At 39.8% G+C, this 15003-nt stretch overlaps 1 protein-coding gene across 1 annotated transcript; it reads right to left on the bottom strand.

Moving 5' to 3' along the window:
• Window positions 1-8978: 8978 nt before the first annotated feature.
• On the bottom strand, window positions 8979-9881 carry LOC127196986 (vomeronasal type-1 receptor 54-like). The gene has a single exon (XM_051154676.1). It carries the CDS (start codon window positions 9879-9881, stop codon window positions 8979-8981), a length of 903 nt encoding a protein of 300 aa, XP_051010633.1.
• Window positions 9882-15003: the final 5122 nt, after the last annotated feature.

The following is a 15003-nucleotide window of genomic DNA, read 5'->3' as shown; positions in this document are numbered from 1 at the left end:
TCAATAATTGAAGCATTCTTTCACATTTTTATTTTGGTGAGAATATACTTAACTGCCAGCTTAAGATAACTGAGTACATTTTTACTAAGATAATGCACACATAACACAAGTGTTTCCTATCGTAAGCATATTGCTTGGAGATGTTTTCATTTTTACCCACTATCTGCACCACTTCATCCTGCTAATCCACAATATTCTCCCTTTACCCAGCAAGCTGCCCACGGCCTGAGTGAGAAAGACACTCTGCTTTGTTTCTATTCCTTTGAGTCTCTAAATTCTTCCTGATCCAAATATCAACACAGATTTCATTGTCATAGACTTTCATATCAGTCATCATGGTAGATTAATGCCCATCTATGTGGAAAAATGTGCAAAATACCACTCTTTTTATTTAGTTTTAAATTTATTTACTTGTAATTTATTCACTTTGTATCTCAATTGCATCCCTCTCCTTCATCTCCTCCCAGTCCCCTCCTCCTTACCTACACCTTTTCCTCTCTCCCCTAGTCATTAGAAAGGGGGAACTCTCTTCCCCTATCCTCTAACCCCACCCTATGAAGTCTCATCTGTCAGACTACATCCTCTTTCTCTGTGGCCTACCAATGTCGTCACACCAGGGGGAAGTGATCAACCTGTGGGCAAGAGGGTTCATGTCAGTGTCAGTCCCTTCTCCCCATGGTATGGGACCTACATGGAAACTGTGCTGCCATTGACTTCATCTGAGCAAGTGGTCTAGGTCCACTCTATGTATGGTCCTTGGTTGATACATCAGTATCTATAGGTCGTCCTTGGTCTCGATTTGTTGGATCTATTGGTCTCCTTGTGGAGCTATTGCCCTTTCTGAGATCTTGTATTCCCCAACCATTCCATAAGACTCCCTGTTGCGCAAATGTCCTTGTTGTATGTTGAGCATCTTTCAGGTATATGCCCAGGAGTGGTATAGCTGGATCTTGGGATATCACTATACCCAATTTTCTGAGAAAGGGCCAGACGGATTTCCAAATGGTTGTATAGGTTGGCACTCACACAAGCAATGCAGGAGTGTTCCCCTTTCTCCAAATTTTTACCTGCATGCACTGTAACTTTCCAAATCCCCTTCTCATTTAAAACTGAGTACCAGTGCAGTGTATAGAGGCTGCACTTTATTTTAATCCATCTTGAGGATTCCTGTATGTACATAGACTCCTTCTCTGTCTCTCTGTCTGTCTGTCTCTCTCTCTATCCCTCTCTCTCTCTCTCTCTCTCTCTCTCTCTCTCTCTCTCTCTGTTACTCTGCTTCTTTTTTCTATCTCTGTGCAGGTGTGTCTGTGTGTGTGTTTTATGTTTATATGGTGATTATAACAATAAATGTTTATATACCTAGGATGACAAAACAGACATAGTTGAGGGAATTGAATGATTGAAGCCTATCACAAGCTTTCAGATATTTTTAAGTATTTTAATTGTGAAATTAAATTTTTTATATACATTTATATTATTGCACCCACATATGTATACATACATATGTTTATACACACATATATACATATATAAGTATATATACATACACACATATGTACAGCAAGAAGAACCAGGAAACAATTAAAAATTATATAAATGTTACATTCACAGTTTTTTTTAGGTCTTTGTATTTGGCAACCTTGAAAAAAATACCATTCATATCTTGGTGAGTCTAAAACTCTGATTGTAAATACATACCTATCATAACTCATTTCTACTAACAAAACAAATTTATAGAGCTAATGGCATCTTAACCCCTAAACTTTTTAAAAAATATTTTATTAATTTATTCATATTACATCTCAATTGTTATCCAATCCCTTGCATCCTCCCATTCCTCCCTCCCTTCCATTTCCCCCTTATTCTCTTCCCCTATGACTGTGACTGAACGGCACCTATTCCCAGTTTTCTGAGAAAGCACCAGATAGATTTCCAAAGTGGTTGTACTAGTTTGCATTCCCACCATCAATGAAGGAGTGTACCTCTCTCTTCACATCCTCCCCACATGCTTACACCATTGGTGTAAGATGGAATCTCAGAGTTGTTTTGATTTGCATTTCCCTGATGAGTAAGGATGTTGACCATTTCTTTAAGTGTTTCTCAACCATTTGATATTTGTCTGTTAAGAATTCTCTGTTTAGTTCTAAGGCCCATTTCTCAATTGGGTTATTTGGTTTGGTGATGTTTAATTTCTTGAGTTCTTTATATAAATTGGATATTAGATCTTTGTCAGATGAAGGGTTGGTGAAGATCTTTTCCCAGTCTGTAGGCTGTCACTTTGTTCTGTTGACAGTGTCCTCTGTCTTAAAGAAGCATGTCATCCTCATGATGTCCCATTTATTAATTGTTGACATTAAGGCCTGGGATGTTGGTGTACTGTTCAGGAAGTTATCTACTGTGCCAATATGTTCCAGGCTCTTCTCCACTTTTTCTTCTAACCAATTTAGTGTCTCTGGTTTTATGTTGAGGTCTTTAATCCACTTGGACTTGAGTTTTGTGCATGGTGATAAATATGGGTCCAATTGCATTTTTCTACATGTAGACTTCCAGTTAGACCAGCACCATTTGTTGAAGATGCTATCCTTTTTCCATTGAATAGATCTGGCTTCTTTGTACAAAATCAAGTGACTGTATGTGTGCAGTCTCATTTCTGGGTCTTCGATTCAATTCCATTGATCAACCAGCCTATTGCTGTGCCAGTACCAGGCTGTTTTAAATACTGTGGCTTGAGATAGGGTATTGAAAATCCTCTGGTGTGTCTTTTATTATATAGTATTGTTTTTGCTATTCTGAGTTTTTTGTTTTTCCATATGAAGTGGAGAACTGTTCTTTCAATGTCTTTAAAATATTGTTTAGGTATTTTGATAGGGATTGCATTGAATCTGTAAATAACCTTTGGTAAGAGGACCATTTTTACTATGTTATTTCTCCCAATCCACAAACAAGGGCAATCCCTCCATCTTCTGATGTCATGTTCAATCTCTTTCCTTAGAGATTTAAATTTTTTTTTCAAACAAGCCCTACACTTGCTTGGTTAGAGTTACTCCTAGATATTTTATATTGTTCATGGCTATCATTCAGGGTGTAGATTTCCTATTTTGTTTTATTGCTCTGGCTGAAACTTCAAGAACTATATTGAAGAGATATGGCGAAAGTGGGTAGCCTAGTCTGGTCCTCGATTTTAGAGGAATTTCCTTGAGTATCTCTCCGTTTAATTTGATACTGGATGTTGGCTTGCTTTATATAGCCTTTATTAAATTTAGGTATGTGCCTTGTATTCCCAATCTCTCCAAAACTTTAAACATGAATGGGTGTTGGGTTTTGTCAAATGCTTTTTCTGCATCTAAGGAGATGATCATGTGATTTTTTTTCTTTCAGTTTGCTTATATGGTGTATTACATTGATGGATTTTCATATATTACACCATCTCTTCATGCCTGGAATGAAGCCTACCTGGTCATGGTGAGTGATATCTTTGATATGTTCTTGTATTCGTTTTGCTAGTATTTTATTGAGCATTTTTGCGACAATGTTCCTAAGAGAATTTGGTCTGAAATTCTCTTCTTTTGTTGGGCCCTTGTGAGGTGAAGACATTAACCTTACTGTGGCCTCATAGAATGAATTTGGTCATGTTGCATCTGTTTCTATCTTTTGGAGTAGCTTGAAGAGTCTTGGTATTAGCTCGTCTTTGAAGGTCTGGTAGAATTCTGTGCTGAAACCATCTGACTTTGGGGTTTTATCGGTTGGGAGATTATCAATGATTGTTTCTATTTCTGTAGGAGAAATGGGACTATTTAATTTGGTTATGTGATCTTGATTCAATTTTGGCAAGTGGAATCGATCAAGAAAATTGTCCATTTCCCTTAGATTATCAAATTTTGTGGCATATATGCCTTTAAAGTAGGATCTTATGATTCTTTGTATTTCTTCAGTGTCTGTTATGTCTCTCTTTTCATTTCTGATTTTGTTGATTTGGATAGTGTCTCTCTGGCTTTTAGTTAGTTTCGCTAATGGTTTGTCTATCTTGTTGATTTTCTCAAAGAACCAACTCCTGGTTATGTTGAGTCTTGCAATTGTTCTCTTTTTTTCTAATTTCTTGATTTCTGCCCTGAGTTTGGTTATTTACATATGTCTACTCCTCTTGAGTGTTTCTGCTTCTTTTTTTCTAGGGCTTACAGATGTATCATTAAGTTGCTTATGTGGGATGTTTCTACTTTCTTTCTAAAGGCACTTAGTGATATGAATTTTCCTCTTAGCACCACTTTCAATGTGTCCCACAAAATTGGGTATGTTGTTCCTTCATTATCATTGAATTTCAGGAAGTCCTTAATTTCTTTCTTCCCTGACCCAGGTGTCATTAATTAGAGAGTTGTTTAGTTTCCATGAATGTGCAGCTTTTTGTTATTTCTTTTGTTGTTGAAGTGCAGCCATAGACCATGGTGATCTCATAAGATACAAGGTATTATTTCAATCTTCTTGTATCTGTTGAGGCTTGCTTTGTGACCTACTATGTGATCAATTTTGGAGAAGGTTCCATGGGGTTAATCTTTTCTAAAGTCTATAAATATCTGTTAGATCCATTTGATTCATGGTGTTGGTTAATGATGTTATTTCTCGACATAGTTTTTGTTCAATGAGCTATTTTTCAGTGAAAGTGGGGTATTGATGTCTCCCACTATTAATGTAAGGGGATCTATGTGTGGTTTAAGCTTTTTTGTAATTATTTTACAAATGTGTGTGCCCTTGTATTTGGGGCATAGATGTTCAGAATTGTGATGTCCTCTTGGTTGATTTTACCTTTGATGAGTATGAAGTGTCCTTCCTCATCCCTTTTGATTAAATTTGGTTGAAAGTCTATTTTATTAGATATTAAAATGGTTACACTAGTTTGCTTCTTGTGACCATTCACTTGGTATATTTTTTCCAGCCTTTTACTTTGAAATAATGACTGTCCTTGTGGGTAAGATGTGTTTCTTGAATGCAGAAGAATGTTAGATCTTGTTTATTTATCCATTCAGTTAGTCTGTGTCTTTTTATTGGAGAGTTGAGACCATTGATGTTGAGAGATATTAATGACAAGTGACTGTTAAGTCTCTTAATTTTTGATGTTTGTTACAGTAGAGAGTTTGTGTGATTACGTTTTTGTGATGCTGTAGTTATCTATTTCCTGTGTAGTTTTGGTTGTGGCTTGTTCTTTTGGGGTGGAGTTTTCCATCTAGTAACTTCTGTAAAGCCAGATTTGTGGATTGGTACTGCTTGAATTTGTTTTTGTCATGGACTATTTTGTTTTCTCAGTCAATGGTTACTGATAGTTTCGCTGGGTACAGTAGTCTGGCCTGGCATCTGTGGTCTCTTAGGGTTTGCAGGATCTCTGTCCATGCTCTTCTGGCTTTTATTGTCACTGCTGAGAAGTCGCGTGTAATTTTGATCAGTTTGCCATTGTATGCTACTTCGCCTTTTTCTCTTGCTGCTTTTAATATTTTTCTTTGTTTTGCATATTTCATGTTTTTATTGTTATGTGTCAGGAAGATTTTCTGTTTGGTGTTCTGTAGGACTCTTGTATGTTTGTATGCATCTCCTTCTATAAATTGAAGACATTTTCTTCTATGATTTTGTTGAATTTATTCTGGGCCTTGGAGTCAGGTCTCTTTTCTTTCCTTGATGCCTGTTCTCAGGTTTTGTCTTTTCATGGTGTTCTTGATTTCTCAGATATTTTGTGTCAGGAATTTTTCAGATTTACCATTGTCTTTGATGGTTTCTTAGAGTTCTACAATCATATGTTCTAGTCCCAAGATTCATTCTGCCATTTCTCGGATTTTATTAGAGAAGCCTCCTTCTGTGTTGCTTAGTTTCTTCTCTAAGGTCTCTCATTCCTGTTTTTCTTCTGTCTGTGCTTTTATCACTGTTTCCATTTTCATCTTCATATCTTGCACTGTTTTATTTATTTCCTTCATCTGATGGTTGGTATTTTCTTGAATTTTTTCCAGTGCCTCTCTATAGGCTTCTTTTATGACTTCCACCAGTTTGGCTGCATCTTCCTGCATTTGATTACAGGTTTTATTTTTTTCCTCCATTATCATCTTCATTACTAAGCATTTGGGGTCATTTTTTTTTGTATTTCGATTGTATTTAAGTTCTCAGGGTTACTTTCTCTGATATAGTCGGAATCTGAGGATGACAAGTTGTTTTGGTTTTTGTTGTTTGCATTCTTACACATTCCTTTAGTAATTTTGCTATTTCTGGTGTTGTGTGGTAGCTTCTGGTGTTAATCACTGATCTTTGAGAGTGCATAGTTGGTGAGTGATCCCTGTGGGGATCAGGGAGTTCTTCTCTGGAACAGGCAGATGACCTGGTTACTGCTCCGGGATACTTTGTTCTACACTTTAAGCCCCTGACTGTGGCAGCAGAGGTAGGCTTCTGTGTGATTCCGTTCATGCTACTGAGGAGACTCAGACTAGCTGTGTTGGGGGCAGTTGTTTAATTTTCTGTCCTGACCCCTTGGGGTAGTCCAGCCTCTCTCAAGCGTCCAGGAAACTGGAGATTTACCTACTGAATTGCCCAGGCCTGGAACTCCATGGTCCACAGACAGGTTCCTGCCTGGATCCGTCTAGAAAGCAGCCCAGTCTAGATGGCACACCCATGGCGGCTCAGTCCCACCAAGTTGCAGCCACAACTTAGACTCCCCTCTTGATACCCAGGGAAGTCCAGTTTCTCCCACAAGCAAAATAGTCCCTGCCTGGCTATGGGGACTGTGTTTTTATCTGCCCAATTGTCGAGGCCCTGGCCACTGTGGTCCACGATAGGTTCCTGTCTGCATCAGTCTAGATAGCCGAGCAGCCTAGATTGCACACTTTTGGTGGCTCAGTCCCACTGAGTGGTGGCCGCAATGCAGAGCTTCTTCCCGACCCTCAGGGCAGTCCAGCTTCTCCCATGAGCGTGGGAGACTCTTCCAGGCCTTGGGAACTGTCCTGGCTGGGTTTTATCAGCCCAATTTTGTAGGCTCGGTCTGCTGAGGCCTGGTGTCTGGCTCCAGCTGGATCCACCCAGACTATGCGTGGTATTTCTGGGCTGCCTCGCTCAGGTCAGAAAACCCAGAACATGCATGTTGTTTCTGGGCTGTTTAGCTCCGGTCGGACTGCACAGATTGTACACTCTGTTTCTGGGTACTGTGCTCTTCGGCACAGCCTCCGTGGCTCCCAATGGACAGGGGTGGGGCGGATGGTGGTATCCGAGGACAGATTCACTTGTTACCCTGAGATTTTCCCAGGCCAGGGGCTCTGGTGTTCCACCTTCACACACATTGCACCTGGGCTATAGAGGCCAGCTGCAGTCTGCAGGTGGGTTCCATTCCAAAGTCTGCAGAGTGTATTCAGGTCTGCCGTGGCCTGTTGTTTGGCCCGGGACAAACCTGCCTGTGCATTGTGCAGGACCGCACTCATGTAGAATTCTCCAGTTCTTGCAGTCTGTGGCTCCCAGTCTGGTTCTTGGTCTCTGCACAGTAGATCAGATACAGTGCATGATAGGTGCCGCCATCTTGGAACTTCCCATAGGTGATAACTCCTAAACTTCTAAGCTTAATTGTAAAACTAAATTATCTGGTCCTCAACCCCATAAGAGACTTGAGAAGGAATAAAATGAATTACCTGAGTAAACAGGACATGCTGGATAACAGCTTCCAAAGTGAAAAAAAAAATGACAGAGACAGTTTGATGGCTGACTAGTCACCCAAGAATCTCTATAATATTGGACCATCATCTTCAGCCATCTGGCCCAGTATATCTGACAGACATATTTGTGAGGAAGGAACTATTAGGACTTGCTTACCTTGTCTTGGCAGAGTTTGCCTGTGGACTCTGCCTGCATCCATGCTTGCCCATTTTAAGGCAGAATTGTGTTTGTGGCTGAAATGAGGACATTGTGCCCAGTGGCTGGTTTGCCACATTCATAAGGAGCTTCTTTGATGCTCATTATTTTCTTTGAGGTAGGCTGTGTGTTGCCAGGAGTTAACCTGTGTTTTTCTCAAGGAACTTTTAAAATAATGAAAGCATCTTTAAATGCCATGCTCTCTGGTCTCTGAGGATTTTAAAGCTCATATCTATCTATAAACTCATATCTATCAAACCTAGAATGTATATTCTTCAGATAAAAATAGACTAGTCATTGACATGACCATGATTTGATCAACTAGGAATTAACTTATATAAATTACTTGTTCTAAACAGGCTGCAATAGTCCTGTCAAAGTATTGGAAGTAAACCTTGTGTTCCACTGGAGTTACATGGGTAAAATACATCTCATTAGGGTAGACATATATAGTGTCTGTTAAGGATGATCTTAAATTTAAATTCTATATGATTGTATAAAATTACAGTTATACAAAATTCTATACCAATGAATGAAAAATAACCTTCTAACAATTAAGGCCTAAAATGAGTAGTAGATTCAATAATCTACTTTTTGTCCTATTATCCCTACATATTTCTATATTCTCCCATTTATCTTTTCAACTCTTATCTTCAAACCTAAGAAGGAAATATGAAGGAAATGAAGGACATCCCTGTGTCGTTTTCTCCCTGAATATGACCAGTAGTAACATTTATAACCAACTCACAATGAAAATACACACCTATATCCTGAGAAAACAGCTCCAAACCTACCCAACCCCCTGAGATTTTTAAATATTATGGATAATCCAGGCCATGACAAGTGTGATCCTCTTTCCATATTTCTCTTAAATAAAAATGTGAGAGTACAAAAACTCATGTATCTGGCATTTGCCTTTCCTTTTAGGTATGATAAAAGCATATATCACAGTAAATAGGTTAACAGTAAAAAATTAAAATGACTCTCTATTCTTTAATTTAAAACAATGCTCATATGTGCTGCCCCACAATGCATAGCTCTGATGCCATAGCACCAACTTATCTTAAGGGAACATATCCATCCCTGAATAATCATAAGTTTACTTTCCTGCCATATCATTTCAAAAGGAGAACCACACGTGTTTCAGTACTGAGAACCAAAAAAGGACTGACTGTGGCATAGCAATGGCCTATGAGAATTGATATAAAATCTAACATAAGATCATGACCTGGTGTTCTTAAGAAGCTGGTAACGCTGTCCAAAGTGTATATGACCACAAAGAAACTCATGAGGCACAGAATGGTCTGCATAGCTCTTTGTTCTGGAGATGATTTGTGGGAAAGGCTGCTGCTATGGAGAAAGTGGGACTGTTTCTTATGTCTGCTTAGGCAAGTCACCATGTACACACTGGAGAGGACCAAGAAACCTATAAAGATGGCATCTCTGAGGGTTAGTAATATATAAAATGCGATCCTGACATAGTAATTCATGGGCAGAAGACAACAAGATTGAGTGAGGATTGCAAAATTAGGTGAAGTCAAATTAGGGGTGGCAGTTACATATATTACAAGGTGACTGCTAATGGATGAATAGACGATGCTCAGAAAAAGAAGGTAACCTAACATATGGTATGGAGATTTACGTTTGAACTTTGCTAGACAGGAGCTTCTGGGACTGAGGGTGATGGCCTGGAGGATGCTGAGCATGCTGGTGGCACAAAGAGAGAGGCTCCTAAGAAGTCTGTACAAGAAGAAAACAAATTTGCATGTGGTGTCATCCCATCTCTTCCATAGCATAAAAATGTCTGTGGCTACTAAACTCATGACTAGCAGCATCAGTATGTGGATTAGGGACAAGAGCCTGATGGGTGGATCAGTGAGTCTGGGTTTCTGGCCACGAATGAACATGAAGAAGTGGAAGAGAAGAAGGAAGCTGTTGCCTGAGATCCCAATTGCAGCTTCAGAATAAAGAGTGTTTCTTATTTTAGTGTAATGGGACAGATCACTGATTTTATTCATTTTTAAGGCTGAAAGAAGCAGGTAGGAACTGTGAGAGGAGAACAGCAAGGTTTCTTACCACAAATCTAGCTTGCTCATCCACTTCAGATAATGAGAGATCTGCTATTATCAGGATGATGTGTCCATGTTTCACAGTTCAGCACTACTCCATGTAATCCATGCTCGTTCTCTCTGCTGTTCCAAAGCCTCATTTTCCCCATCAGAACATAAGCCTTCTTACATATTAAAATTGTCATGTGTCGTGGAAATATTTTTCCTACTGTTTCATATGAGGTTTCTTAGGCAAAGGCAATGTCTTATTTGTTCTTGATTTGCATCATGTTGATAACCAGGCACAAAAGAGCTCTATAGGCTTTGGTGAAGTTCAATGAGCTTTTCAAATAAGTAGAAATGAGATATTGAACAGTGTCCATGGCTTGTAAAGAGTCGTTTTATTGCAGTTTCTCTCTTTGTTCCACTCATAACTGCAGACTTAATGCACTTCATGTGGTTCTGTATGCAGCACTGAGAAGTGGTAACTCTAAGACCAGACTCTTCACACCCTACACTCAATCTACCATTTCCACTGCAATGACCCTGAGCAGTCTGTGACTGATCTGCTGTCATCTCATCTAGAGCATGTGACAGCCATGTACCTGTGTCATGGAGACCATACATGTATAAGAAGGTGAAGTCTACATACCAAGTATGATAGTGCTTCCTGCACAGTGTTATGTCTGTGGAAGTGTAGGCTGCTGGCTTTATTCTCATGAGGGTCCTTTTTGTTTGTGAGTTGGGAGAGTTAATGCAGTTTTAAAAACAACTGATCTGTTTGTCCTGACTTAGATTGAGAAGATTAAATATGAAAGTAGTAGATTACCTGAGCATTCTCTGTCCTGAGCATTCTGGTAGCATTTCAGACATCTCTGAATCCGTTTTGTAGCTGCATCTGAGATATGTGCTGATGTCATGGCAGAACAAAAGTCTCTGTGAGAAGCATCCAGTTATCAAAGGCTTCCAGGAACATGAGTCAAGATTTTTTTCTCCTTTAGCATCTGAAAATTATTGATTTGAAATAGAATTAAAATTGCAATAGATTTGGAGCCATTTCCATGGTAAGGTATTAATGAAACAAAGAATGAAAGAAGAATTATCCAACCTATACAGAAAGATGTGCTGCACAGGCACCTAGGATTTTGTACCTCCTTGAGGAGGCAGTTATATTGTTTAGACTCAGGTGACCAAGCTTCGCATGTACACCAGAACATTTGGTGAGGGGTATTCTGGTCATTCAACACAAGAGCTTATTTTAATACAAATACCATACTTCTGAATTATGTAATAATTTACACATTCTAGTCATGTTGTAAAAAAATAAATATCACCTGAAGTTCAAGGGTGTGTGTTGGTTTTATCTTGTTTAGACCATGCAATTAGTAAGCTAAAAGGGAAGGCAGAAGCACCCAAACTCCAGAACATGCAGCACCAGCTAAGTGATCAGAAAAGGAGACCTGTGGGAGGCTTGGTGTGTGTATGTGGGTTTGACCACTGGAATTTACATTCTGAAAGGCAAGAGCCAACTCTGAAGACCCCAAGAGGTGTGTTGTGCCATGCATACCTCTGCCTCCCCTACTAAATAAATGAAATAATTCAGATCCAAGGAAGATAGTCAGTTAGAACAATTAGAAGTAGTATCTAGAGAGATAGCTTTATGTTTAAGAGCTTTTGCTGCTTATTCATAGTACCCAGGACCCTTTTCACTGTCCAAATGGCATCCACAAATCACCATTCCAGGGGATCCCAAAACTGCTTCTGAGGTCCTCAAGTACCAGGCATGTATGTGGTGAAAATACACATATGCATGGAAAATATTCATATGTATAAAATAAAATCAATTAATTAAAAGTGGAGATTTCAGAAATAAAACTTTATAGCATCAGTAAACTTTTATAATATTAATAGTAGCAATATTTTATAGGTAATAGTTTATAATAGAGTTTAAATCCGTTTTAGAGAACGATTTTCCTTGAGTTACTAGGTTTTATGTAACATGTGTGCTTTATGTGTAAGCTCACTCTGTTTAATCAGAGGTCAGAAAAAACCCCAAAATTTATATGAGAGAGAGAGAGAGACAGAGACAGAGACAGAGACAGAGAGACAGAGACAGACAGAAAGAGACAGAGCGGGAAGGGGAAAAAGAGAGAGAGACAGATTCAACCTTTCACTGCCCATTGTAAAACTGTGCAAATGGTACATTTTCACCACCTATAACAAGGGAACAGAACTCCATTATCTTCACTGTAGTTTGCAAGCTGCAAGTGCAAACTGCTTTGGAAAAATGAGAACATCTCATAAACCCACTACTTCAATGGATGGGGTGTTGAAACCATTGGAAAACCTTATTTTTCTGGAGGTGAACATCACAGAAGTTGTATTGATTTAGAAGACAGACCATGGATATGGCATGCTATCTTGTTATGCATGGTCAAGAGAGACAGAGGCAACATTTCTGCAGTCATAATCTTATCTCTTAATGTTGCACCACTCTTTTACCAATAAGATATAAATCAGTCTTCTGTGGTGTAAAAGTCTTTAAATTATATATGATATGAAGCAATATGTACAATTCTCACTAGATTTATGTGGAACATTCTGGTGAAGATGAACCCCTCATAAAATCCACCGGAACCCTCTGGATGCTCCCCTTCTAGCTGAGCCTCATCAGCTCACACCGGCATAGCAGACCATGGCCTCTGAGTCAAGGATGAAAACTCTCCATCCCCAGCAGTATCATTTTAGACACACTCATCAATCAGGGAAGTTGAGAGTGATTTCCCAGTGAGTGTCCTAAGATAACCTGTTCTGATGTGATCTCAAATCACCTTTTGCTACATGAAAACACAGACTGTCTCAGAGACACATGACATTATGAACATACAGGATTAAATGAAAGAAAATGTGACATGAGTTTGGGAAGTTGGTCCCACATGAAGAATATGAAAAGTAAGTCTTAGAGTGCACACCAGGAAATCAGAATCCCAACGAAAGGATAAATGTATAAGAGAAACAATACTCCCTCTGTTAGAGCCAGCTGTATGGCTGTCCCATCAGAGAAGACAGAGGTTGCTTTCCCTGCACTGCAAAAGTTAAAAAGCCAGGACTGTAGACACTGTGTCACCCAGCAGTAACTGCAGTCAGGGAGAGCCCTGACATCACCAAATGGGCCTCAAACAACTGACAAGTGCTCAGGAGAGTGACCAAGATTTGTGACATGGAGAGAAGTAGAGAGAGGAATGGAGGAGACACCCCTGAGCAGATGCTCGGTAGGATGGGAGCTTATGGCCCTGTAGGTGCACTGGTCCAGGAAGAATTAAGTAGGAAGGACACATTTGTTTCCCCTTCGTCAACATGAAGTCAGCCTACCCATCTCCTGCTGTTGAGGGGATGTATAAAGTACATGGTTTATGTCAGACTGAGTGGTACCTGTCCTCCTGTACTTTCATATAGCAGGGTACTTGTGTTTTCTGTCATTAAAAGCTCCCTTTACCATGCTGTGATCAGTCTGACCCACTCTGTGAGTTCATGTAAACTGGACAGAGCGGTTTGGAAGGGGAAATGTCTCTTCCTCCTGCAAGTGCGAATGGGATGAGACGGCACTGAAGAGTGTTCTCTGTTGCATAATTCTACCTGGAAAACTAGGGAAACTTGGTGAGGTGCTTGGGCATCCGGAAGAAAGCCACCACCAAGAAGATTTCAGCACTGTGTCCAGAAAGTCCTTCAAATACAAGAACTGTAGTAATGCCATGGCAAGTGACTGGAGAACATCTAAGCCATGAAATGGTGACTAATCCTGAAAACTGACATAAGTGTTGGTACATCTGCAGATTCAGACTTGCAGCTGTGATGTAAATGGAAAATTTTATATGTTCCCTCAAAGACCAGGGCAATAAAGTGCTCTTCTGACCCAGGTGCCAGGCCAGGAGACCCAGAGCCTGCATAACTCTCCACTCATCTTTTCACGTGACTGAGGAAAGAGGAGAAACCCAGCTCTCTGCTGCACAGCCCTGACCCTCTCTCCTTGTCCTAGTCACTATTGTTAGCAGTGATATAGACATGTGCTCATGTTTGTCTGTTTTGACAGGTTCATGAAAATATATAAGGTACAAAAATCAGAAAAAGAAGCACAGAGCAGGACAGGGTGAGGCTTTATGGACACCTTGAACTCTCTGAAGAGAACACCAGAGAGATTGATGGACACAGACATTGTTCATCTCAAGATCTGGGATTTTGGATCCTGGATCTTTAGACAGCAGGAGGGGAAACGACCGCTGCATTTACTGTGTTGTATATGATATGTAGTGGTCCAGCAATCTACTCTCAGAGGTCCCCTTAGAAGAAATGTCCTACTGTGCAGTGCACAGAGAACAAGCCAAGAGCATCAGTGTGCAGTTTCTGGTACTAAATGGGGATAAAATCACTTCAGCAGGAAATATTGTCAGGGACCTCAAAGGAACGCGAGGTCATGTCTACTGGATGATGTTGATACAAGGAAGGCTATTTCCTTTTGAACACCATGAAAGCATTTTTAATTACTCAATTACAGGATTCAAACCATAAGTTCTGCAGCAATATGACAGAAGTAAAAGTAATGGTTTTTAAAGAAAATATGGAATGAACAACCAACCTTTCTCTAGGCATAGCTATAAGTAAGGTTAAACCACTAAAACATACTGTGTATGAGAAACATTGGGAATAGTGCTCCATTTTGAGCCACTGACTCTATTCAAACATATAAATATAACACATTGATGTTTGCAATAAAAACCTAACTAATTGTAGGAGTTTCAGGAAAGATCCTAAGAAGAAAAGTGTTCTTGTGCCCATGCAGAACAGAATGCCCTGTGCTGAGGGGCTGTCAGAGCTCAGCAGATGTTGAAAACCTCCCTGCAGCACAGTGCTCCTCCTCCCACAGCCTGCCTGGGACCCGACCACCTTCTGAATCTGCACTTGGGTGCAGAACACTTACCCAGATGGATGTAGCTGGGGGGACTCTGTTCCTGAGGAGATCTTCATAGCTTAGTAAATTGGTATTTATCATTTCCCTTCCATGCAGCATGTAATTTTCATGTCTGTAGAAGATGAG

Source organism: Acomys russatus, chromosome 13 (genome assembly GCF_903995435.1).
Source record: "Acomys russatus chromosome 13, mAcoRus1.1, whole genome shotgun sequence".
In the NCBI taxonomy this organism is placed as follows: Eukaryota; Metazoa; Chordata; class Mammalia; order Rodentia; family Muridae; genus Acomys; species Acomys russatus.
The sequence above is the reverse complement of the archived record's forward strand: the minus strand, read 5'-3'. Positions and strand labels throughout refer to the sequence as shown.